Source organism: Eleutherodactylus coqui, chromosome 3, assembly GCF_035609145.1.
Source record: "Eleutherodactylus coqui strain aEleCoq1 chromosome 3, aEleCoq1.hap1, whole genome shotgun sequence".
NCBI lineage: Eukaryota > Metazoa > Chordata > Amphibia > Anura > Eleutherodactylidae > Eleutherodactylus > Eleutherodactylus coqui.
This window is the reverse complement of record NC_089839.1, coordinates 62,362,476-62,389,564: the sequence shown is the minus strand read 5'-3', so window position 1 is coordinate 62,389,564 and position 27,089 is coordinate 62,362,476. Positions and strand designations below refer to the sequence as shown.

Below are 27,089 nucleotides of genomic sequence, written 5' to 3'. Positions count from 1 at the left end.
TCCAAGAGCAAGTTCTCCCAACGGCCCAGGAGCAATTTGGTGACAAATAGAGATGAGCGAGCACCAAAATGCTCGGGTGCTCGTTACTCGGGACGAACTTTTCGTGATGCTCGAGGGTTCGTTTCGAGTAACGAACCCCATTGAAGTCAATGGGCGACCCGAGCATTTTTGTATATCGCCGATGCTCGCTAAGGTTTTCGTTTGTGAAAATCTGGGCAATTCAAGAAAGTGATGGGAACGACACAGCAACAGATAGGGCAGGCGAGGGGCTACATGTTGGGCTGCATCTCAAGTTCCCAGGTCCCACTATTAAGCCACAATAGCGGCAAGAGTGCCCCCCCCCCCACTGTCAGCATAAAGATCGTTCTCCTCTGCCATAGCTGTAACAGCTGTGGCAGAGAAGAGCGATGTTTGCCCATTGAATTCAATGGAGCCGGCAATACAGCAGGTTCCACTGAAAGCAATGGACTGCCAGTGATCGCGGGATGAATTGTCAAGAAGGGCTTAAATATATAACCCCTTCCCTGCAATTCATCCAGAAATGTGTTACAATAAAAATATATACCGGCGTATAAGGCGACGGGGCGTATAAGACGACCCCCCAACTGTCACCTTATACGTCGTGAATACAGCGGAGCAAAGAATAAAAATCATTACTCACTTCTCCTGGTGTTCTGCGGCGCTGCTGCAGGCTGTCGCTCCCTCCTGGTCCCCGGCAGAGCATTGCTTTCTGGACGCAGTGGTTGAAATCCCCGCCTCCAGAAACACACGTGCCTTCAGCCAATCACAGCCATTCAATGACATCATTGTCATTGGCTGTGATTGGCTGAAGGCACGTGTGTTTCTGGAGGCGGGGATTTAAAGCCCTTCGTAGAGAAAGCAATGCTCTGCCGGGGACCAGGAGGGAGCGACAGCCTGCAGCAGCACCGCAGAAGCACCGGTGAAGTGAGTAATGATTTTTATTCTTTGCTCCACTGTATTCCCGGTGACTGTTGGGGGCTCGTCTTATACGCCCCGTCGCCTTATATGCTGGTATATATTTTTAATTGTAACACATTTCTGGATGAATTGCAGGGAAGGGCTTATATATGTAAGCCCTTCCCGACAATTCATCCAGCGCTGTCCGGCAGCCCATTGCTTTCAGTGGAACCTGCTGTATTGCCGGCTCCATTGAATTCAATGGGCAAACATCGTTCTTCTCTGCCACAGCTGTTACAGCTGTGGCAGAGAAGAATGATTTGTCTTCCCATTGAGCGCATATAGAGAAGAGAAGAGAACAGGAATTGCAGATCGCACATAGGTGATATCTGCGATTTCTATGGCCTAAGAAGGACCGTTGGGGTTCTTGAAGCCTAAAATAACTCCTAACACTCTCCCTATAGCAGCAGCACTTTCCCTGATTTATGTCAGAAGGCATCTGTGGCGAGCCGCGGGCCGGCAGATTTTAATACTCGGGTGACACCTAATCTCGCCAGCCACTCACTGCAGGGGGGTGGTATAGGGCTTGAACGTTGCAGGGGGAAGTTGTAATGCCTTCCCTGTCATTCTATTGGCCAGAAAATAGCGCAAATTTCTCAGGGAAGAAAATGAAAGTAACCCGAACACCGCGTGGTGCTCGTTACGAGTAACGAGCATCTCGAACACCCTAATACTCGAACGAGTATCAAGCTCGGACGAGTATGCTCGCTCATCTCTAGTGACAAACAATGCTTTTTCCTACATGATGGAGCACCATGGCACAAGGCAAAAGTTATAACTAAGTGGCTCAGTTAACAAAACATTGACATTTTGGGTTTGTGGCCAGAAAACTCCCCAGATCTCAATCCCATTGGGAACCTGTGGTCAGTCCTCAAAAAGTGGGTGAAGAAACCAAAACACAGAAATTGTCATAAACTCTGAGCACTGATTAGGCAGGAATGGGTTACCATCAGTCAGGATTTGGCCCTAAAGCTGCTATCTAACATGCCAGGGCGAATTGCTGAAGTCTTGAAAAAAGGGTAAATACTGTAAATACTTAGTCTTTGCCTAAAATTGGCATATTTGTCAATAAAAGTTTAAAAACATATGGATTACTTATCGCTGTACTTGAATATACCACAGTAAGGGCGCCCACCCACTGGCGTTTGCGATTTTCGTGCGTGCGTTTTTCGCGGCTTTTTCGCGGCATTTTCGTGGCTTTTTCACGCCTTTTCCGTTAATTTCAATTGACATTCATGGGTGCATTAAGAGAAAAATAAGGACACATATGCAACTGACAGTTCCTATGTTAAAAATTGCAACGGACCGAAAAAAAAACGCCAGTGGACAGGAGCACATTCAATACTAATTGCTCTTGAGAAAAAACGCAAAACGCAAAGGAAAAAAATCGCCAGTGGGTGGGTGCCCTTACATCCGACTAAAAGAGCGAAAAAAACACTGAAGCAGTAAACTTTGTGAAAATGAAAACTTTGCCATGACTGTAGAGCTAGAGCTGTATCTTGGCAGATGTGTAAATGCATGTCACAACCACTAGATGGCGCCAAAGTTTATTTCATGATTCCAATAGAAGTTATAAAGTACAAGTTCACAGCTGCAGTTATAATATTTTACATAGCATACCTAAAAGATCATCGCCTGTCATACATTCACTGCTCTACACAAGTTATATAGCAATTATCGCATCACAATCACTGGGCCACCTTCCTACTATTAACACATATGTATTTTTCGCCGTTATGGACAGAATATACCTTTCGATTTTTTTTTACTATTTTTTTATTGTACATAGAGTATTTTTGTTCCAAGGGAATGCCCAAAAAATGGAACATGCTACAATTATTTTTCCTTGCAGCAATGCTGCGATAAAAAAGATTGCTCATGTGAATGAATCTACTCAAAAGAATGAATTTCATATTTGTGGACCATTTCTGCACATCGCTTTGAGAATATCGTTTGTGCGAATGCGCCGAAATGCAGAGTGTTTTTCAGATGTGCAGGTGATTATTGAGTCAAACAAGATTGCAGAGGAGAGAGAAAACATGTACAAAGACACAACTCACAGAAAAAGGAGCCAAAAATGCACCTAAACTGCAGGGCGGCTCAATCCCCATAGACCCTGGTAGTATGCAGAGAGCCAGATTGCCATATGAGCGAGCTAAATGCTCAGTACAGACTAACATGCAGCCACCCAGCTCAACTCAACCTAGGTTGCATTATTTCTTCTAACTTTCACACCAGGCATCACTCGGCCCAATTTCCAATGCAGCCCAGGTAGTAACAAATAGTCTGTAGTACTAATACATAATGTTGCAGTATAGTCAAGGACAATGTAAAGAGAAGAAATACCTTGTGAAAGCATTGCCAGCAGGGTACGCCGGGTAATCTGGCACGTATTAACCACACATAATGCCATCTCTTACAGGCAGAAGCTGGTGATGCTCCATCAGAACCGAACAGTGAACCCAGGCCAGCACCAGCAGAAAACGGCTTGAATCACGCTTCCACATTAACTCCCAAGCCAGCATCTCAGTCTGTTCACAGCCAGCCAGCTCCAGGTACAGAAGTGCGATGTCTCATATCCTTTGTAATCGGCTGCAAAATAGCTGAAAATGTCAAGGCGAAATCTTTTAAAAATGGAATAGTTTTTACCATTTTCTCCTTATGTTGCACTCAGTAACATCTGAATACCTGAACGTAGATAACTGATACATAAAGAACCCTTTTGCAATACAATCTCAAACTTTGGAATAATGGGGTAAACTTTTAGATGGGGGCGGGGACTGCAGGATATTGATGTTAATTTAGAAAATATACATCAAAAATGTATTTTTCTTCTAGGTTCAGTAAAAGTTCCTGCTAAAACTGCCCCCGCAGAGGACCTCATATTGAGTATTCTAACAGGTAAATGATAGCTGATATGGCAGCAAAATGCCTGAGCTGAAGTCATCCTAAACAGTATGTTAACCATCTCATGATTCTCTATATTACACGCTGACCCCTACTCATTTCCATAGTATTTCCCTTTTTTAGAAGGACCTGTGAGCTCTGTTGTTGTAAATATGTGTTCTCCCATAAAGTAATCCTTGAGCATCATTTCTTAGACTCTGTGTTGTGCTATCCCTCTGTTATTACTCCTGGAAATGTATGAATTGGCAACTGGGTCTCTATATTTCCCTTGCCAATTTAGCATATCCTTGAATACCTTAACACTGCCATCGCTGATTAGATAGTATCAGACTGTTTAAGAAAAGATAAGACAATTTATTAATATATTTCCCGGAGGGATAACAGAGGAACATTGCAACCCAAAATTCTAAGAAAAGAATTATTTAACCCTTTCCAATCACTGTCTGACATCTGAAGACATTCTGATTGAGGCCTCAGTCACACGGGTGCATCGGCACCTGTACACCGACGCCGATGCGCCCGTGTGACTGACACCAGCAGACGGACGTACCTGCAGACGGCCGTCTCTCTGCAGCGCTGGAGGAAAGAACATGTGACCGGCTTCATTGCCGTCGGCAGGTACGTCCGTCTCCTCCCTGCAGTCACACGGGCGCGTCGGCGCCGGTGTATGGGTGCCGATGCGCCCGTGTGACTGAGGCCTGAAGGCTGTACAGTTCCGATGTCGGAAGACGTCTGTCAGGGTATACTTATTGTATATTACTGGCTTCTCTGTTGTCGGGGGCCTCTCCAGCATGTCTCATACCGCAGTACTGCCTCTAGCCAGCAGATGGCACCATTGTATAGTGGCAGAAAGAGAAAGCCCCCTAGAAAACCCTGAATCCAAAATTGGATTGCAAAGGGTTAATAGAGAATACAAATACAGATAGTAGCCTGTCCGGTAAGATCGCGGGACGCTGTACGTTTGCTAGGCAGCCGGGGGCCTTTCAAGGCCCTAGGGCTGTCTATGCAGAGCGCCTATCAAGCCGTGCGCTTGATGGGCACTCTGCATAGGCAGCCCTGAGGCCTTTCAGGAGGTCCCTGGCTGCCTAGCAACCGCACATCGTGTGACGCTGTACGGGCCCCCTGAACGTCGTGTGCAGGCTGTTTCTTACAGCTGGCACCCAGCAGCAGCAGTTCCGACGAGCCGCGCCGCTCGTCAAAACTGTTAACACTTTAAATACCGCTGTCAGAGCAGTATTTAAAGTGTTAACAGTTCCGACAAGCGGCGCGGCTCGTCGGAACTGCTGCCGCCGGGTGCCCGCTGTAAGAACAGCCTGCACCCGACGTTGTATGGAGCGGGATCCACCCGCGATCCCCTCCATACAACCATTTGTTCGGACATGCGAACAAATCGACTTGCGAACAGGCTCCTGGAACGGAACCCGTTCGTAAGTCGGGGACTAACTGTATTCACTACAATATATCAGTGCTATTATGACAATATCAAAATTGAGTCGTTTTTTTGTTTAAGACTTAGACGCACAGACTTTTTTTTTTGTCAATTGGCCTGTGAGATGGCTTGTTTTTTTGTGGGGCAAGTTGTAGTTTTTTTTTAGTACCATTTTGGGGTACATAGATTTTTTTTGATTACTTTTTACTTTTAGGAGATGAGGTAATTAAAAAAATAAACCACACAATTCTGGTATTCTACCTTTTTTTTTACCCTGTTCACCTTGTGGGATGAAAAAATGGATGATATGTCTGGGGAAGGACCATCTAGACATACGCTATCGGGTGTTTATAACCTATTAAATGCCGAGCCTGACTCACTAGCCCCCTCAGTCATACGGAACTGGGAAAGAGAAGGTCGACTACACTCACAGCAGAGCAGAGACGTGGGATTTGTACTTTAACGCATAAATCTTCTATATCTAGCAAAGTTCAGGAATCCAGTTTCCAGATCCTTACGTTCCGGTTGCATGTGATGTTCTCTTCCGTTTCCCCTGAGTGTTGGAGTGTTCCCAATTTTGGCACTTTTAATAAATATACACTAATTCTATTGGTCTATTTTTACCACTTAACCCTTTTCAATCCAATTTGTATCCTGGTTTTCCTAGGGGGCTTACTCTTTTTCTGCTGTTGTACAACGGCGCTATATGCTGGCTAAAGCCAGTACTGCATGAGGCGACACGTTGGATAGGCTCTGACAGCAGAGAGGCTGGCAATATACAGTAAGAGAACCCTGATGGACATCTTCCAACATCGGAGCTGTACAGCCTTAAATCATAATGTCTTCAGAGGTCAGACAGTGGATTGAAAAGGGTTAAATGAAGTATAATATGTGGCGAATCTTAGAATCACTTGGATATGCAACACCCTTACGGGGTTATTCTAATTTAAAGTGACACATGTCAGATTTTCAAAATTTGGCTCGGTCACTAAGTCTCAAACAGGCTTGGTCACTAAGGGGTAAAAAAAATCTAAGTAGATACTAAGGGTGGCCATATATATAGCTGCAATAGGGCTGTCAACTATCTTTCCCTACATCCCCATACATATGCATGTTTTCTCAATGCAAATAGGGAAGAAGGCCAGCTTATTTCCCAGAGAACTAAAAGATCAGGGAGTGGAAATCTAATGCCAAATCCTTATCTTCCGTGTATTTGACATGGGGGAGACTCTAGAAGCTCGTATACGCATTAGATGATCAACCGATCCCATCGAAATCTGCTTATTCTGCTGATAGGGATGTAATATGTACTGTATGGCTCATCTAAGGGCCCTGCCACTTTCGTCCATATCCCACTTAATCAATTATCCATAATAGACCTCATTGTCTAATTGTCTCATCTTAGACACTTACACACTAGGGACAATCTCATAGAAAGCCAAGTAACACATCACTACTCTTATGGGCCCTTTTACATGAGATTACTGTCGGTCACTTTCATGCCCGACAATCATCCCAGCGATAATCGCTGCTGTGCTGAGCGAGGATTTCCTAGTGAAGGGGAGTGGAGGGTGTCGGAATCATCTGAAGCCCATCCACCTCCATTCACAGTAAATGGGCCGCCTTTCATAGATGAATGACTTCCTGTTTGCACGGGCTGATAACAATTTGAATTTTTATGCCTGCAATGATTGCAGGCATTTACACCGAAGGATTATGGTGCAGCTTCCTGCGATCTGGCAAGAACTGGATCTATGATCGGACCGTGTAAAAGGGCTCTTAGAGTTCATGCCACCGATCGTTCTACTGAAGGTACCTAAAAAATCCTTTTTCTTTTCAGAAGTGGAAGCTCAGACTATTGATGAACTGAAGCAGCAGAAGTCCTTTGTTAAATTACAGAAGAAACATTACAAGGAAATGAAGGACCTTGTGAAAAAACACCATAAGAAAACCACTGACCTGATCAAGGAGCACACCACTAAATACAATGAAATTCAGAATGATTACTTAAGGAGGCGGGCGATCCTGGAGAAGACAGCGAGAAGAGACAGCAAAAAGAAGTAAGTAAAGCGGGCACTGACCAATCAGCTGACTAGGAGTCCGGGGAGGTTGTGTTAGAAGGTATTACTCTAATAGCATAATTACAGTGTTCAATAAATGATGCCACATAATAAGGCAGACTGGGAATAGGATGCTTGATTCATCTTCTGGTCCAGCAATGAAAAGCATTTAACATATTATATATTATAGTCGAAGCGAATCCACTATGTCGGAGCTGGTCGGATGCTGGCCTTAAGGGTGTGCCATCTGCGCGGTCACATTCTCCACTGAAGATGGCACTTTAGATGGTCTTCTTAGATTTGGCTCCCAACACTTGGATTGAGTCAGGTGGGTGGCCCCAGTGCTCACTGTCAATGGGTAATGTCAGGTTTGATTGACAGTGAATCATTGAGACTGCCAACTCGGCACATTACATATGCCAGGAGCTGAATTTAATGAGAACTGGTATAGAGGAATGGGGGAAAATGGGTTGTGTGAAGAAAAGAAAGGCTGCAATAGAGTCAGCAGGGTCATGGCTGCCAACTTGTGCAACAACCTGTTCAGGTCCCTGCTGACATGAAAAATGGCAGATCCTCCTTAAAGGGAACCTATGCTAAATGGCAATTATATAGGCTATAGGAACCTGCTAATATAGTTAGTATTGTTTGAAGAACCCCCTATTTTGTAACATGGGTGCTTTTAGTTAGTACTTCCTGGATGGGGCTGGCATAAAGTGTCGTTAGACGCCCCCCAAGAGGCAGTATGAGACTGGGGTGCTCTCTAGATTGTAGTCTATGAGGTGCTACTTCCATATCGTGTTGAACCCCTTTAAGTAATAATTTTATTTAGAGAATACACAATTATTCTCTTACAATGAACACTAATTCCTCAAGTCCATTATATGACACATGGGAAAATTATTTTCTGTGTTCGTTACCTTCAAGACCTACTTGGTGTCTCACTTCATTGGTACTGAGTAGTGTTAAGTGAACTTTTGAAAAGTTCGGTTCAGCCGGTTCTCCGCACTTTTGCAAAAAATTCGGTCCGGCCTGAATTAGTTGGAACTGAACATGAAGTTCACCAAAAACTGTGGTATTATACTGTCTAAAAGCCATAAAAGCCCAATGGGAGTGTCATACATGGATTTTATGACAGTGTTATACACCAGTGTTCAGGACTAGTGTTGAGGGAACCGAACCAGTAGAGCCCTGATTCGGGTAAAACTTTGCTAAAAGCTCAGTTTAGGCTTATGTCGAATCAAACTTTTAGCAAAGTTCAACCCGAAACAGGTATGCTTTAAATTCCTTCCCAAAATAAGACAAATCATAGGTTCACAGCTGTTAAAGACCATTTTCAAATTTGTTCCAAACATTAAAATGATGCACCTTCTAACGTTGAGCTTCAAGACGTTGAATATGCAGCAATCTAAACCAGCAGTAAAGCAAAAGATCAGGTTGGTTCTCCCGTTAGGGTGGAAAAAGCAATTTGTGCCTAGATAGATCTCTCCCTGGCAGCTGCATACAAAGTACAGCTCTAGTTTATCAATGGATATTAATAATGATTCTTGTAGCAGAAAGTAGCATGAGCTACAATGTGACGCTCAGCATTTTGATGGATTTTGGAACGAATGAAGGCTTATTACTGCTTCTGTTGGTGATATTGCCACCGTTCAGAAAGGAGGAACTGCTGACAGTGAGAATTATGAAATTGGAAGTCTTATGAGCCTTGTAATGAAAACATGACAATTTCTTTCATGGATTCCATTATAGAGATCTCTAGCGATGCAATAAAGGAGATGATGAATGTGGCGAGGTGCAGTATTATGGCTGATAAACATAAAACTACTAATGAAGTACTCATAACTTAAGACATTGCACAAGTACACCCAAATTTACATATACAGGTATCTAATTTGATCGATATGAACATGGTGCGTATATAATACCATCTTATATGACTCACATACTATACAGAGCCCAAATAATACAGTGCTCACATAATAATGCCACAAAGTGCTCAACTCATTTTATCACTTCATGAATTCACGAATGGGTGAGTGTCTCCTCTGATTGGCTGAGCGCAGGGACCAATCACAGGCAGCTCTCAGCTTTCATTCAATAGCTGAGAGCTGTTTCTGATTGGTCACAGTGCTCTGCCAATCAGTGGCAGCCCTTTCAGCAGGCGAGGATTTTGAATCCCCGCCTGCTGAAAAATCCTCAGAGTAGTGCAGGAGAACAGCCGGCTGGACACGGCTGAGCTCCAGCAGCTGCAGAGAGGTGAGTATACTTTTTTTTTTTTTACACATTTTTGGATTGATTTTCAGGGAAGGGCTTATATTTTAAACCCTTCCCCGAAAATCACTGCAGCGTTTGCCAGCAGCCCATTGCTTTCAATAGAGCCGGCTATATTGTTGGCTGCATTGAATTCAATGGGAGAACATCGCTCTCCTCTGCCACAGCTGCGACAGCTGTGGCAGAGGATTTCATCAGACTACTTACTGCGACATTGGTGAAGGGGAATAGAGTTCTCCTAGTCTGAGTTTGACCCTGGCTTCATTCATGATGTGATATCTGACCTAACTTTTAACCCTATTATGACCCCATTTTTGAGTGTAAGATCCGTTTGATTTGGGACTTGAATGCAGAGAAAGAAAGTAGAAAGTTACTTCGAAAGATTCATGTATCATCCTATGTATGATATATTTCTTACTTTCTTCTTGCAGGGGTGAATCTGGGAGTCCAGATCATAATTCCTCGAATGTAGAACATGATTTAGCCTCTCTAGATGCTGAAATGGCCCAGAAATTAGTAGAGCTGAAAGATCAACAACAACAGCAGCTTCTAAATCTCCGTCAAGAACAGTACTACAGTGAGAAATATCAGAAAAGAGAGCATATCAAACAGGTGGGTAGGGCGGTGTGCACTAAACACTTCTACTTCCACATTGACTTATTTTCTGATGTGTCTTTAACAGTTATGATTGTCATGTCAGAATAGAAGCGCTCTCTTTTCTCCTTAGGGAGAGCACCTAGACGATGAGTGAGGAGACTCAAATGGCCATGCATGCTCCTCTGGGTAATATGCAAATAAGGGAGATGGAATAATACCTCCACAGTGCCACCTATTGGAAAGCAGCATTCCTTTAAGCCAAAGTCAGACTGTTTATACAAGCCTCGTAACAATGAATGGGAATTAAAAGCAAAGTACTTGGAGTCTGGCTTTGCTTTAATTCCCAGTCATTGTTACAAGGCTTGTATAAAGAGTCTAAATTTGGCTTGAAGGAATGCTGCCTTCCATATCATGTCAGAATATACACATTGGTGGTTGTCTTGTATCTTGGGCTCCCCCTGATCACTAGAATGCAGTAGTCCCATCCTTATAACTTACCTCTTTGAGTAATTATTTGGAGATTTCCATATGTCAAACTACATGTGTGTGGACAGCAGCTGTATTATGTACATTGGGGCCTTTAAGTAACACATTCATGGTATTTTAGCTACATGAAGCGCCTTTGGGTGTCCCTATCTATTGATGTTGACTGCATGCTAAAGTAGTATAACGGTTGTGAAGCAAATTTTCATAAATTCCAGATATGAAAGGTATTTGTGCCATGTTTATACACAACTAGTTATGGGTATAAATTGGGCAGCCTTTACCTTCTTATCCTATCCTTCATAGTAGTTGCACCCATGACAGTGAGTTTAAGCCCTAAGTGCTTTCCTGCAGTTGGTCAGCAATCTGGAACAAAAGCTGTTCTTGGTCGTTCCTACTGAGCAAGCTGGACCTGTAGAGCTGGAATGCTGAAAGTGCCAAGAGAAGTTAAAGGGGTTGTCCCGCGAAAGCAAGTGGGGTTAAGCACTTCTGTATGGCCATATTAATGCACTTTGTAATATACATTGTGCATTAAATATTGGCCATACAGAAGTTATATACTTACCCCCTCCGGTGCTGGCGTCCCCGTCTCCATGGCGCCGACCAAAGCCGCTTTCTGCCTGGATTAGACGCGTTTGCGCTGAAGGGGCCGCTCCGGCGTGCTCGCGCCGCACAGGTCTTCTGTGCATGCGCAGAAGACCTTTGCGGCGCGAGCATGCCAGAGCCGGACAGAAGAGGGCAGACTGCGCAAGCACGTCTAATCCAGGCAGAAGGCGGCTTTGGTCGGCGCCATGGAGACGGGGATGCCAGCACCGGAGGGGGTAAGTGTATAACTTCTGTATGGCCAATATTTAATGCACGATGTATATTACAAAGTGTCAGACAAAAAAGCCAAAGCAGAACCACATTGCAAACTTTAATAACCTTTGATTCATTCATATGAAAGCAACTATAAGTAACCAGAATACACCTTTAAGTCTAGAGATACAGCTTTTGTATCGTAATAGGGCTACTTTGATGCAAATTTTGTGAGCTGGGACCTTCACCAATGCTGTCTCTGTAAAATTCAAAAGTGAGACATAGTGGTTAATTAATCAGTCTTTGGTGTAAACCGTGCCTTTAAAAAGTCACACATCATGGCCCACACCATATATGCTCAAACATTTGCAGCTTTTCTTGGCCATTGTCACTTTTGAAATGTGTAGAGAAAAGCTGACCTGGTTTTCAGGAGGCAGATGAAGTCTCCAAGTCTGAAATCTACGCCTACTCATAGCCAGTGTAGATTGCATTTTCTGAATTTCAGACACATGTGCCAAATTTATTGAGAATTATGTGCATTTTAACATTTCACTCAGATTTTTTTTTCTAAGACTGATAGAAGAAATAGAATGTTCTGCTGGTTTGCAATCTCAACTAGAGTGTGCTTGGGAGCTAACGGCGTACCGTTACACTTTAAGGCCTCGCTCACACGGACGACAAAGTTGCGCTATTTTGTTGCGTTGCTACAATGCTACAAATCGTATGTATGTGAAGCCCATGATTTTGTGTGGGTTCCTTCACACACGCGATGTTTTGTAGCATGCAACAAGATGCTTCGTGTCTCACGAACACGCAATTTTCGTGTGATGCGATGCAACTTTGACAGTAGGAAATCCTACTGTCAAAGCCCTGGTCTAAGCCCTGGCTGCAAAATAATTTTAAAAAAAACACATACATCACCTCTCCAGCGCTGTCAGCCCGGCCTCATCTTCTCCCCAGATCCTGGCATTATTCTCCTTCAACATCTTCTGGCCGGGGATTGAAAATCCCCTCCTCCTGGAAGCGCTGGCTGTGATTGGCTACTGCTTAGCCAATCACAACCAGTGCTTGATGAAACAATCACAGCCATTCACCGAGCGCTAGCTCTGATTGGCTAAGCATCAGCCAATCACAGCTAGCACTTTCAGGAGGCGGGGATTTTCAATCCCCGGCCAGAAGAGATGAAGAAGACAAGTGTATCAGAGAGAAGCTGCAGCAGAGCCACAGACAGTGTGTCTAGGTGATGTATGCTTTTTAAAAAAAAAAATGTCTGCAGTTAGGGTATATTTTCGGGGTAGGGCTTATATTTCAACCTCCACCTCACCGGAAATCCTCCATGCGGTGCTACAAAGCCGCGCAACTTTGCAGCACCACATGTGACTATGTAGCGCTAAAAAATTGCGGTATTGCCCCGAGAAGATGCAGCAATATCGCACAGTGCAGATATGCAATATCGCAGCGATTTTCTTGCCGCAATGCTGCGTCGCCCGTGTAAAGGAGGCCTAAAAGCAATGATAATAGAGGAACCAGTAAGCTCCCTCTATTGGTGGCAACAGATAGCCAGAACATTATGTTTTACGTCTGTGTCTTGGCAGGAAGTTTGAAGCTATGAAGATACATAACTATATTACTCAGCACAGAATGTTTAACATAGAAGAACATGAGGATCAAGGGTGGATATTTACCTTAAATGGTCATTAAAGAGGTTGTCCAGGGTTTAATAAACATGACTGCTTTCTTCCAAACACAGCGCCACCTTTGTCCGTGCTTTGGTTTTGGTATTACAGCTCAGCTCCCATTCACTTCAATGGAGCTGATCTGAAATACCACACACAATGCTATGGACAAGGGTGGTGTTGTGTTTGGAAGAAAGCAGTCATGTTTCTTTAACCCTGGACAACCTCTTTAATGACCATTTAAGGTAATATTTTTCTAACAACCCCTTTAACTCTTCAATAAACTTGTGATAGCTAGCAAAAGTGCAAATCACCTTGTTTACTTAAAATTACATTTTGCACTGAAAAATAACTAAAACAAAGTGCTGGCCACTAGGAGGGTCTCATGACCATGCTGCCCATAGAAGTCTGTATAAGGGGAGGAAGAAGAAGCTCCGGGAGGGAGAAAGATGCAGCTTCTATTAAGTATTTTATCTCACCCCACTACTGATTCAGGTCAACACTGCTTAGCACAGCTGTGTTATGTTCTATGTTGCTGCTGGCTAAAGTTACTGTAGGTGAGCAGGATCTCCTTTTATCCTTTTTATGGGACATCATAACAGCAGTCAGCCACCAGCCGAATGAAAACTGAGAATTAGACTTCGAGCCTGCAGAAGGAAAAACTGGTGAAAAGTGTCATGTAATGGTCAGATATAGTGTTATTTCTCATGTACAAACATGGCCACTTATTTTGAAAAGTCACATGAAAGGTTTGGTATGCTTTAAGGTCCCCATAACAAATCACAATATGCTTGTGTTTGCCTGCATACCATACTGTGGCTCCCAGCTCTTAGGCCAGCTTTTCAGACTCGCTTTTCCTCTGCTGTTTCTGGCAGACGCGGGCTCCATCCTGCTTTCTCCATAACATGAACTGCCGCACATTTCTTACCGGCATTGCCTTCTCCAGTGCTCCCAGCTCAGCTGTAGGGCATGAGCCATTACCTCCCTATTTTTCTGAGCTGGGAATCCTCCCTCATTGCCTCAGTGTTGGTGTGTGTTTGTCTCAGACACCCTGCATAGGTCCTTTCTCCCACTACTTTGTCTGCACTTACTCAGGATTCATATCTGTATTCGTTTGTTTGCTGCCTCCCAGTCTTTGCTCAGATCCTGTCTCTGTCCCTTTGTCTCTTGCCCTTGTCTGTGTGCACTTGATTATTGCCTTTCTGTTCCTGCACCATTCCCGTCTCTGTGGTTTATCAGAGATAGACAGGCCCAAGAGGAAGACTGTGGGGCCGCCCTTGAATGGGCAGCTACCCTGCTTTTAGGCAGGGGTACCCCCACCTTCTAAGACTAGTAAAGGGTGAGATTTCCCCTCTGACCACCGAGGGACAGCTGCCAAGCCTAACCGGTAGGTTGGCACAGTGCGTCCACACTCACAGTCCGTAACACTAATATAGAGCAGTAGAGACTAGGCGCTCAGAGCTATTTTATGACCATGAGGCCGTCCATGCTTCATTCACAAAGACACAGTTTGATGCTCTAGGACTTAATAATAGTCATATTAAGTAAATCACCTGTTCTTGTGGGTTAGTAGGAATGCAACGTTCATATTCTATATGTTAGTCACCACATATTATTTTTACCTAAAAAAGCAATCAAAACTTTTTCGCAATTAATTTAAAAGTATTTTAAGGCAATTTACATTCCCGGATTGCTTAATTATCCTCCGTGTTTCTGCAATGTACTTGGGATAAGGTACAATTAAAGTTTTCCCCAGGGCTCCATTTAAATTAATATTTGTTCAGAATGAAATCTACTTCACACATGAATGAGCCAAGTGTTCCTGAAATAGGTATTCCATTGATGAAGTGTTCATTGTTTAACAGGTTTTGCTCTTACAAATAACAATATGGCAATTACAGTCTCCATGCGTTTAAGCTTTGGGCTAATTATTGCTTCATTTCAACCTTTCTTGCACAGTTTAGAATTTCCATATGTAAGGAATGTGGAAACATTTCCTTGCAGAGATCCATGCCGTGAATAATAACTGCCATTTTCACTATGGTGGAAGCTATAAGGGATGCTGTCAGTTTAAACAATATTGTAAGCACCACCACTTCCAGAGCCTCAAGCCATTGAGCCTTATTTACAAGGCACAGTGGAGGGTGAATCATAAGGTTATGGTACATTGTACTCTATTGTAAAGGATATTGTGTGTATCTGTGCTCCAAGGTAGCAGCGAAATTGGACTGCTAGGATAATATACTTTATACTGCATAATAATTGTATTTTTATTGCATCTACTTAAATGATAATGTCCAATTTTGTTATTGCTCTAGTGGATCTAAATTAAGAAAAAAAAGAATGTGTCTAATGGGGGTGAATTAACCCTCTTGAAGTGTTTATGCTTGTTACTATATTGTTTCTTGTACTGTAAGTTTTATTACTAAGCACTGCACCTTTAAGTAGTCACAGGACCGTTTACCGCGAGAGAGAGTAGTCACATGCTGGGAGGTGGAGCTGTATTTGGACCATAGAGATATAGGAGGGCGGAGTCTTATAGACCTGAGGTGTTATAGAGAGTGCTCAGTACAATGCTTCTGGCATTAGGCATCTAAGAAAAGAAAGACACAAATTCTATCATGCAGATTCTAGAAAGAAATGGTGGAAGCGTTGGCTGGAAGTAACTTCTCTCAAAACAAGAACACAAACTAGTGCCGACTGATGCTGAAGTGTTCCTGTTACCCAAGGGTGTACATACCGCAGAAGCACACCATGCTATGGTGACCCTTGGATAGAAAGGGCTCCACCTCTGCTTGCACCACCCCTTTAGCTACTGAGTAGTGAGAATATAAGCAGGACCTTCCTCTACAGAGAAACTGCATTGCTAATAAGCAAGGAGGTAGAGAATTGTCCCAAAGGTCATAAAATGGGAAAATTACACCAGGCCCTCCTGTCCTGAGTGCAAAACTGAACACCATGATGGGAGGCCTTATAACTTTTGCTGTGGCATCCCATCTCTTCTATGTATACCACAGCTGTTACCATTTGGTAAAGTTGGTGTTCAGACAGTAAGATGTGATCAAGTTATTTTTCGTGAGACCTGAGGATTATGCAGATCCATTGCACCTTGAACACCTATGTTTCTAGCCGGTCACTCCTCTGCCTTTTTCTGACCAGACATATTGGAGGTACCTAATGGCTCCATCCCATCTCTCCTTTTAGCATACAACCAATCCAGCAACCCTGAGGTCCCCGTATACTTGCAAATCTCCATAATTAAAATGTTTTCAGGTCAATATGTTTCCATGTTAACAGGAAACAAACCCCATGTAGTCTGACCTTACAGTCATTTCTTTGGATCTCCTTATTCCTACTAACACACAATTCATTTGGTAGGTAAGCAAAAAGTAGCAGACATATAGAAAGCAATCTCACTGCAAGATCAGACAGGGTTTGTTTGTCATGGAAACATATAGACCTATATAGATGCTATATATAATAATATGCAAATTTGCCCAATTAAAAATGCAAAATAAAGTTAAATGGTTGTGAAGGTGTACACAGCTGTTATGACCAGCGGGTGTAGACCCACTGCGCCTATTAACTAGTTTGGCTTTGGGCTAAACTTGAGGGCGTTATCCTGGTGGTTCCCCAGTATTCACCCTGTACAGGGATCTGGCCTTTGCTGCAGGGAACCGACCAAGCCGCTACCTCTTAGAGTTGCAACACGGCAACTTTTATATATATCTTATGTAACATATATATATATATATATCCTGTTAGTGAACGCCAAGCATTGTAACATTCCCGGAGGGAAGGATATGGCTCTCTATCCGAGCATACGTCTGGAGTTGGGAGGGTGTAGTGCATGGACCTGTCACGGTGGCACTTACCAACTCCTGGTCACGGAAGGAGTTACCGCAGCAAAGAATAGGGCCAGTAGTCCTCAGGATGAGGGGGTAGTAGTTGTCAGTTCATGACGCCACCGTTCCATAAACCGGCATTCACACACGGCGGATTAATCACATTGGACAAGTGTATAGTACCTCGAGTCCTCCGGAACGTTGGAGGCCCGGTAAAACTTTACTAGTGACTTTTAACACGATACAACAAACTTAGTATTATTTAGACATTTTGACATGAAAGTCAATGCCACAGAATGGCAGTAATTATCACCCCGCTCTCATAGACTTCAGCATGCGTGGGTTTCAGTTAAAGGTGCACCACTATATGGTGATCCTCAGATGGCCGCATAGGAATCATAAACAGACTTAAGATTATTTTCAGAGGTTTGGTAGACTTCTGCACTGATCTTGTAGGAAACTATTTAGTCACTAGAAGAGGCAGTTACTTACAAAGGCTCTCTGATAATAGGGCTCTTTGGGGAAAAAAAACATTTAGGCTCACTCACTCCCATGCGCTTCACATACGGTTAGGCGGTCTTTCCTTCTCCTCCATCTTCAGCAACATAAGGACTAATGGTGCCCTCATGCGCCTCTGTAATAGCAAACCCTCAGGTGGAAGATGGGCGCCTCTCCAGACTCTAGACTCCTCTCTGCAATCCAGTCACTCATATTTATAGATTCATCCACACGACATCACATGACACAGTAGAATAGATACATTCAGCAGCAGCAGAGCTCACAGGCAATAATTTTAATAGAGTTAACCCTTCAGACGCTGCAGCTGTGCAACACACATGCAGAAAATAGACATGCCAGCTTTGCACAGTGCATCCACATAAGACAATACATGTATGACAATTATGGAGGGGACCAGGATCTTGTTCTGGGACACTACACAGTAGTCCCGATGTAGTTGGCGGCTGACCCATGAGGGTCGGTGACACTGGTGCAACACACCTTGAGACAGGCCAAAGTGCCGAGTCTGGATACGGAACTTATATGTGTATATGAATATATATTACTGATGCTTGATTTGAATTAGATTTACTGATTTGATGCAAATAAGAAAAAAAAATCACAATTTTTATTGCGTAATAGGAATTTTTAAAGAAATCAGCATTTTTGAAACAAATCCAAAGTTTAAAGCTACTGATAGATATGTTCAAAGCATCTATGATGTGGGACGTCAGAAGCTAAGGGTCACACACTAGGTGCGAAAAGTGTATTATGCGCTGTTATACAATAGCTTAGAAGAAATTGACAATGTTAGATAAGTTCAAGTCTTGTAATTGATATGTACATTGGACAATAAAGAGCAGTGTTGACCTGTAATAAAATGTCAACCAATGGCAACAATGACATGGAGTCTGTATGCTTTCTCTGTGTTTGCTAAGGATTTCTCCAACATAGTGATAGGATAACATTATATAAATAATTCATCTTTGTTACAAAGGTACCATGAAAATAAGCTAAAGACAGGTTGTTCTGCTGCTCGGAAACCAGTGATCACCTGTAATGCTAAATGCCACTGCAGGGGTAATGAAAGATTACATGGTAGCTATTGAAGTCAATGGGCTATCCGTGTAATGCATAGATATGTCAGTTCCTCCTGAGACAGACACTCTTTGTTCTATCTTTCAGCTAATTGATTGAGGTCTTGAATGGAGGACCCTTCTCCATTAATACAACGCTTTATAGTGTGTTTGAAAGTCAGTTTTGTAAGCCAGACAAATCCTTTAAGTGCTGAACCTTTTTATCCGACTTGTCTACTGCTGTGTCATGCTTCATTAGTGCAAGATATGAAACCCTGGCTTCCAGTAGCATCTCACAATAGTTTCCAAGGTTAAGGTCTGCCTGGAATTCTGAAACGTCGTTAATACGAAAGGGGTATTATGGTATGATAATTGTATGTATCATCTAACGAACTGTGAACCTGTGTGATCATCACATAGCCACACTATCCTACCAAAAGTATTTGAACACCCCATCAGTAGAATGGATCATGTCTTACTAGCATGTTATGTGTCCTAAACCATGCTACATAAGATACGACCCTTGGTGGTGTCAGACATAGTTTGTGACAGACGGGAACTGCATACTATTAGATACATAGGTTATACCACTGCACACAAGCTGTCCATCAGAAAAGCGCAGTGTATTGGCTCATCTACAGTGGTGCAAGGAGTGTTGTCATTGGACAGTTGAGCAATGGAAGAATGTTCCATGGAATTTCGAATCACACTACTCCATCTTTAAACCAGATGGATGTACCTGGGTGTGAAGGAGCCTAGGAAACGCTTTTTGTCAGAGTTTGCTGAGCCAACAGTTAACTACGGTGGAGGTTTCGTTATGGTCTGGGGATGTTTTATGTGGCATGGTCTCGGTCTGTTGGTTGTGGTGACGAGAACTATGATCACATAGGTGTACCCTGACATTCTAGACAATAATGTGATACTGACAATGGAAAAGGCCAGCAATAGTTCCAACTAGAAAACACATTTTGCCGCAAATCCAATACTGTTTTACGTTAGTTTGAGGATATGGAGTAGCACCCTGAACCCTACTGAACATCTTTGGGGCAAACTGGGACATTGGGTTAGTAAATATGAACAGCGTCCATTTTCTTTGAGAAAACATGCCAGATGTTTGCAGGATGAATGCAGGGAAATACCAGCTAAAGTGTATTAGACATTAATAGAAAGTATGCCACGAAGAATATCCATTGTCATTAGGGCCAAATGGATCCCACTAGGTATTAACATATGGAAATAAATACTGATTTTTATTCTTGCTCAGGTGTTCAACCGCTTTTGGTAGGATAGTGTATTATACAGAAAATAAGTTTTACCTACAGAAAATGTACAACCGCAGGATACAGCATAGTATTGCAGGGTCAGGAAATGGTGGCTGATTCTCCAATATTCTTCATTGTCTCCCCTATTGACATTAATGCTTTTCCATTGCAGCTAATCCAGAAGTTGACAGATGTGGCCGAGGAATGCCAGAACAGCCAGCTGAAAAAGCTCAAGGAAACATCTGAAAAGTATAACTACTTGTCATTGTCTATAGAATACAGTAGATTGTAATGTTCTTTATATTTATATATTTATATTATTTCTTGTATTCCTGAAGGGAAAAGAAAGAGTTAAAAAAGAAGATGGACAAGAAACGGCAAGAAAAAGTTACAGAAACTAAATCAAAAGATAAGAATCAAATGGAGGAGTAAGTACGGTCCACTAAACCATGTCAATGTACTCCGTAGACATCATAGAACTAACCACCGTCTGGGTTCTGTATCTTGTGGTCTCACCAATTAAAGCCGGGGAAGCAAACATTTCGGATTGTTCCGCTGCAGATATTTTAGCTCAACCGATAATGAGATCTCTTACCACTGCCGTGTGTCTCTATGCTAACGACATGATTGGCCATCACTGATGGAAACATCAGACATCAAACTCCTTCGGCTTATGCTTTTTTACCCGATAATTAGAAATATTTTAGCATCATCTTAGCATCAGCTCAATGTGAGTGCAGACGTATTTATATTTGAATTACCTATGTATCTGTTCTGTCTATACGCTTAACCCCTTAATGACAGCACCTTTTGGTTTTTTGTTCTTGTTTTTACATCCCCGTTTTCATAAATCATACCTTTTCAATTTTTCCATCAATAGAGCTGTATGGGGTTGTTGTTTTTTTTGCAGTTTTTGGTACCATTTAACATACTAAGTTTTCTTAAGTAGGGGGTAATGGAAAAAAATGCTATTCTGCCATTTTTATAGGGTAGGGGATTTGTTTTTACAATGTTCACAGTGTGGTAAAAATGAAATATTCACTTTATTCTGTGGGTTGATGGGATTACAGCAATGACAAATTTATGCATTTTTTATTATGGTTTACTACTTTAAATAAAAAAATATATTTTTTAATTTACTTTCTGGTGCCACATTCTGGCACCTATAACATTTTTCTGTTTCCTTTAATGGGGCTGTATGAGGGTTTGATTTTTTTCTGGGGCAAGCTTTAGCTTTTATTGGTATCATTATTATGTACATACAACTTTTTGATCACTTTTTATTCAAATTTTATTCAAAAGTGGCAATGGGACAAAAAACTGCAGTTCTGGAATTGCGGATTTTTTTCTTACAACAGTCGCTATAAATAATGTGAGCTTTTAAAAGTTCAGACTTTAATGGACGTGAAAATATCAAATATGTTTCTTTTTTGTTGTTTTGTTTTGCCCTTCATGTTAGAAATAGGAAAGGGGAGTATGTTTTAACTTATATATTTTTTTGTAATATTTCAACAAAATGTATTAAGCTTATTTTTTTTTTTTTTTTAGTTTCCATAGGGGGGACTTGTGCCTGTGATTATCTAAATGCTTGTGCGATTTACTGCAATGGTTCAGTATCCCACCTTTTCCAGCATTCTACCAAGCCTTGCCACAGGCATGGCTTAGTAGGCTGAGATCCATGGTAGGCCTGAGGGCCTTCACAAGATTTCCATCGCCACTAGAGATGAGCGAACGTACTCGGATAGGCACTACTCGTCCGAGTAATGTGCCTTATCCGAGTACTGCTGTACTCGTGCAGAAAGATTCGGGGCTCTCCGCTGCTGACAGGTGAGAAAGATCTCCCCTCCGTTCCTCCCCGCTCTCCCCTGCAGCTCCCCGCTCCGCAGCGCGTCCCGAATCTTTCTGCACGAGTACAGCGGTGCTCGGATAAGGCACATTACTCGGACGAGTAGTGCTTATCCGAGTACGTTCACTCATCTCTAATCGCCACCCATTGACATCATTGAATGACATTTACTGTACTGCTTCTTATTTAACCCTTTGCAATCAAATTTTGGATTCAGGGTTTCCTATGGGGCTTTCTCTTTCTGCCATTATACAATGGCGCCATCTGCTGGCTAGAGCCAGTACTACGGTATGTGACATGCTGGAGATTCCCCCGACAACACAGCGGCCAGTAATCTACAGCAGGGGTCCCCAACTCCAGTCCTCAGGGACCACCAACAGGTCATGTTTTCAGGATATCCTATGGTAAGAACACCTGTGGCAATGTCTGAGGCACCGACAATAATTACATCACCTGTGCAATACTGAGGAAATCCTGAAAACATGACCTGTTGGTGGTCCCTGAGGACTGGAGTTGGGGAACACTGACCTACAGTAAGAATACCCTGCAGGACGCCTTTTGACATCGGAGCTGTACAGCCTTCAATCAGAACGTCTTTAGATGTCAGACAGTGGATTGGAAAGGGTTAAGACTCATATATACAGCTATTACACAGCTCTGTACAAGCTCCAAATTGTATGAAGCTGTAATACAGCACCCCAAAAAAGTCAATGGGCCATACTGCACCTTTGTATAAGGAAAGCTGTGGCACTAAAATTGGGGCATACATCATGGTCTTAGAGATGTGCTCTGCAGCATTGCTTCTACCATTGGTAGGTATAATGTGGTGCCTACCTACTTGGCTCGCTTGCACTGAAAATTCCCAACAATGTACAGTATTAGATGCTTTGACCATGTTTTAGAAACCCATCCACATGTAGCAGAAAAATCTGCTTAGAATTTAGGGCATGGTACAGATTTTCTAATAGCAAATTGAACCAGTAGAGCCCTTCTCGGTTTGAACTTTGCTAAAAGTTTGGTTTAGCATGAACCCAAACCAAGCTTTTAGAAAAGTTTAGCAAGGGTTCTACTGGTTCGAGTTTCTCAACACTGGTGTATAACACTGTTTTAGAGCCATAAAAAGCATGTATAACACTTTCAAAGTGTTATACATGGCTTTCATGGCTCTAAGATAGCGTTATACACCAGTTTTAGGGGTTTTGGTGAACTCCGTTTCAGTTAGAACTAATTCAGACAACACCGAAATTTTTGTGCAAGTTTGGCGAACCAGCCAAACCAAACTTTTTAAAAGTTTGCTCCTCATTACTCATTACATTGTGAATTTTTGTGCATTGCAAACAGGTCACATGCAGATTTTATATTGGCTTGAATGAGAATTTATGTTTGTAGCCACTGGCGTAACTGTAAGGGATGCGGTTGTACCTGGGCCCAGGAGCCTTAGGGGGCCCATAAGGCATCTCTTTTCCATATAGGGAGCCCAGCAGAGGTACAACTTGAATCTCCTGGGCCCCAATGCAAAATTTGTAACAGGGCCCCCAACTATAGTGCTATATGCATAGTACTGGGCTCCCTATATGGAGAAGAGAGACCTTATGGGCCCCTAAGGCTTGTGGGCCTGGGTGCAACCGCATCCCCTGCATCCCCTACCATTACATCCCCCAGAGCCCAGTACTGTATTGTAGTTGGGGGCCTCGTTACAGGTTTCACATTGGGGCCCAACAGCTTAAAGTTACGCCTCTGTTTATAGCCTTTATGTTTGCAGACTCTTTTTCTCGGCTTATTGCTACATTGCCTAGACTTATACTGAGGTTGATTGCCTCCTAAATTAAAGCTGCAGTATTTTTTTTAATTGTTCTTGTCAGGAGTAACATATGAGAAATGTCCATTCTGCAGTAATAATTTAGAGTAAACTCCAATCTCTACCATTGTGATTATGTTTTTCCACAGGGAGAAGACCGAAATGATCAGAACCTATATCCAGGAAGTGGTGCAGCATCTTAAAAGGGTACGGTATCCGAGCTCATTGCATTTACACCGAATATCCATGTTCCACTCAGTGATAAATATGCGGCTACTGATCCAATGCAGATAGACATTATACTTTCTGTTTTAATTACAGCAGCTACAGCTGGATAATGACTTTAGTACATTAGGTAGTGGCAAAGTAATAGAGGTCGCAGGAGAAAAATAATGGGATAAAAATCTAATAGAAGACAATGAGCAGGAAATGTATCCGGAGAACCATGAGGATGAAATATTGTGTATATTGCTGGATATTAAGATATACAAGTAGTGCTGCATTGTGAGCAGTTTCCACTCAGTCTGTCTGTCTATCTCATTAGAGTGGACTGTTTGGAATAGCCAAAGTGAAACGGGACAAGGGCCAACGTGGTTCACAACCCGCCGGTTCTCTTAGAGTAGGGCTGATGCAGGACTCGGAAAACTAAGTGCAGCAAACCTAAGTTTACTTGTTCAACAGGCTTATTGTTATAGAGTTTCCCTTTGCATAGGGGGTATAAACTTCTGTTTGCATCATACATGGTTGGCCTTAGCTATGTATGAGCTGTGAGGTCACACAGGGCGCCAGCTACCAGCTCGTATGGGGGGCAATAGGAAAATGTAGGCTGGGGCTGCCAAGAAGATGATTTGTTTCCTCCATATCATCTTCTTGAGCTCCATGAATTATCATCCTCCTGGCTCTGGCTTTGTCTCCTCCCTGACGTTTTAAGGTGCTGTTAGGAATAAGGAAATAGTGACTGGCAGCATTCAGTCACTATTTCCTTATTCCTGACTGCACCCTTGGAGCCTCTCTGGTTTTGGCTTCCTGACTGGCTTTTGCACACTGTTTTGCCTGGCTCTATGTGAGGATATATGCTGTGCTGCTGGGAACCTCTTTTTTCTACTCAGTTTTAAGGTGCTGCTGTCAGCCCATCAGCAGCCCTGCAGTAAATTCGCTTAGTTCTGCTACTTGGTTCCTGGACTGTATCTATGTATTGAGGCTGATTTTAGTGCTGTATTCATGTGCTGAGCTTGGTTCTGGTGCTGTACTTATGTTATGAGTTTTGTTCTGGTAGTTTATTTATGTTATGTGTTTAGTTCTGATGCTGTATTTATCCTATAGGCTTGATTCTGGTGCATAATGTACTGAGCTTTGTTCTGGTGCTTGATTTATGTTGTGAGTTTTGTTCTCATTTATCTTATGAGCTTGGTTCTGGTGCTGTATTAATAAACTAAGCTTGGCTCTGGTGCAATATTCATATACTAGGATTGGTTCTGGTGCTATATTTATGTACTGAGCTTTGTTCTGGTGCAGTATATTTGCTTTGAGCTTGCTTCTGGGGCTTTATTTATGTTATGAGCTTGGTTCTGCTATTGTATATGTACTGAGGATTGTTCATACTGCATTTATGTACTGAGCTTGGTTCTGGTGCTTTTTATATGTTAAGAGCTTAGTTCTGGTTCTGCATTGTTGTACTGAGCTTGGTTCTCGTGTTGTATTTATGATATGAGCTTAGTTCTGGTACTGTATTTATGTAATGAGTAGAGATGAGCGAACACCAAAATGTTCGGGTGTTCGTTATTCGTAACGAACTTCCCGTGATGCTCGAGGGTTCGTTTCGAACAACGAACCCCATTGAAGTCAATGGGCGACCAGAACATTTTTGTATTTCGCCGATGCTCGCTAAGGTTTTCATGTGTGAAAATCTGGGCAATTCAGGAAAGTGATGGGAATGACACAGTGACGGATAGGGCAGGCGAGGGGCTACATGTTGGGCTGCATCCTAAGTTCACAGGTCCCACTATTAAGCCACAATAGCGGCAAGAGTGGGCCCCCCCCCCCTCCCAACAACTTTTACTTCTGAAAAGCGCTCATTAGCATGGCATACCTTTGCTAAGCACCACACTACCTCCAACAAAGCACAATCACTGCCTGCATGACACTCCACTGCCACTTCTCCTGAGTTACATGCTGCCCAACCGCACCCCCTCCCCCCCACAGCGCACACCAAACTGTCCCTGCGCAGCCTTCAGCTGCCCTCATGCCACACCACCCTCATGTCTATTTAGAAGTGCGTCTGCCACGACGAGGGACCGCAGGCACACACTGCACAGGGTTGGCACGGCTAGGTAGCGACCCTCTTTAATAGGGGCGGGGCGATAGCCCACAATGCTGTACAGAAGCAATGAGAAATACAATCCTGTGCCACCGCCATCAGGAGCTGCACACGTGGGCATAGCAATGGGGAACCTATGTGCCACACACTATTCATTCTGTCAAGGTGTCTGCATGCCCCAGTCAGACTGGTTATATGCACCTTAACAGTAACCGCGTTGGTGGTAATGTGGTGGTGACTGCGGACCTAGTACCACGGTTGTATTTTGTTGGTTTTCGGAATGTGGCCAGGATTAAGTGGGCCGTGGCGGGGGGATGGTGGGGGGGCTCTCTTGTAGTGTCGGTAAAGGTGAAATTCTTGGACTGCCACCAGACGAACCAATGCAAAGGCATTTGCCAACAATGTTTTCCCTGTTGGAGGAGGAGGGGGATGTTTTTGAGGCACTACGTGTCCTCTCCACGTGTCCGTGGTTATATGCACCTTAACAGTAACCGCGTTGGTGGTAATGTGGTGGTGACTGCGGACCTAGTACCACGGTTGTATTTTGTTGGTTTTCGGAATGTGGCCAGGATTAAGTGGGCCGTGGCGGGGGGATGGTGGGGGGGCTCTCTTGTAGTGTCGGTAAAGGTGAAATTCTTGGACTGCCGCCAGACGAACCAATGCAAAGGCATTTGCCAACAATGTTTTCCCTGTTGGAGGAGGAGGGGGATGTTTTTGAGGCACTACGTGTCCTCTCCACGTGTCCGTGGTTATATGCACCTTAACAGTAACCGCGTTGGTGGTAATGTGGTGGTGACTGCGGACCTAGTACCACGGTTGTATTTTGTTGGTTTTCGGAATGTGGCCAGGATTAAGTGGGCCGTGGCGGGGGGATGGTGGGGGGGCTCTCTTGTAGTGTCGGTAAAGGTGAAATTCTTGGACTGCCGCCAGACGAACCAATGCAAAGGCATTTGCCAACAATGTTTTCCCTGTTGGAGGAGGAGGGGGATGTTTTTGAGGCACTACGTGTCCTCTCCACGTGTCCGTTCCATGTAAGCAATAGTAGCACTCAAGACAGGCCCCAGTAACAATTCTGAAGCAGCAGTATAGCGGGAGCGCAGTCTTCGTTCCATGTAAGCAATAGTAGCACTCAAGACAGGCCCCAGTAACAATTCTGAAGCAGCAGTATAGCGGGAGCGCAGTCTTCGTTCCATGTAAGCAATAGTAGCACTCAAGACAGGCCCCAGTAACAATTCTGAAGCAGCAGTA

At 43.3% G+C, this 27,089-nt stretch overlaps 1 protein-coding gene across 1 annotated transcript in view; it reads left to right on the top strand.

Moving 5' to 3' along the window:
* The window catches only part of PLCB1 (phospholipase C beta 1), a 630,414-nt gene that overhangs the window by 531,707 nt on the left and 71,618 nt on the right, over positions 1–27,089 (top strand). The window contains exons 24-30 of the mRNA XM_066595662.1: positions 3,401–3,533; positions 3,817–3,879; positions 7,155–7,374; positions 10,077–10,257; positions 20,053–20,129; positions 20,219–20,308; positions 23,674–23,731. Coding sequence (XP_066451759.1) covers positions 3,401–3,533; positions 3,817–3,879; positions 7,155–7,374; positions 10,077–10,257; positions 20,053–20,129; positions 20,219–20,308; positions 23,674–23,731 — 822 coding nt within the window. The remainder of the gene's footprint in view (positions 1–3,400; positions 3,534–3,816; positions 3,880–7,154; positions 7,375–10,076; positions 10,258–20,052; positions 20,130–20,218; positions 20,309–23,673; positions 23,732–27,089) is intronic.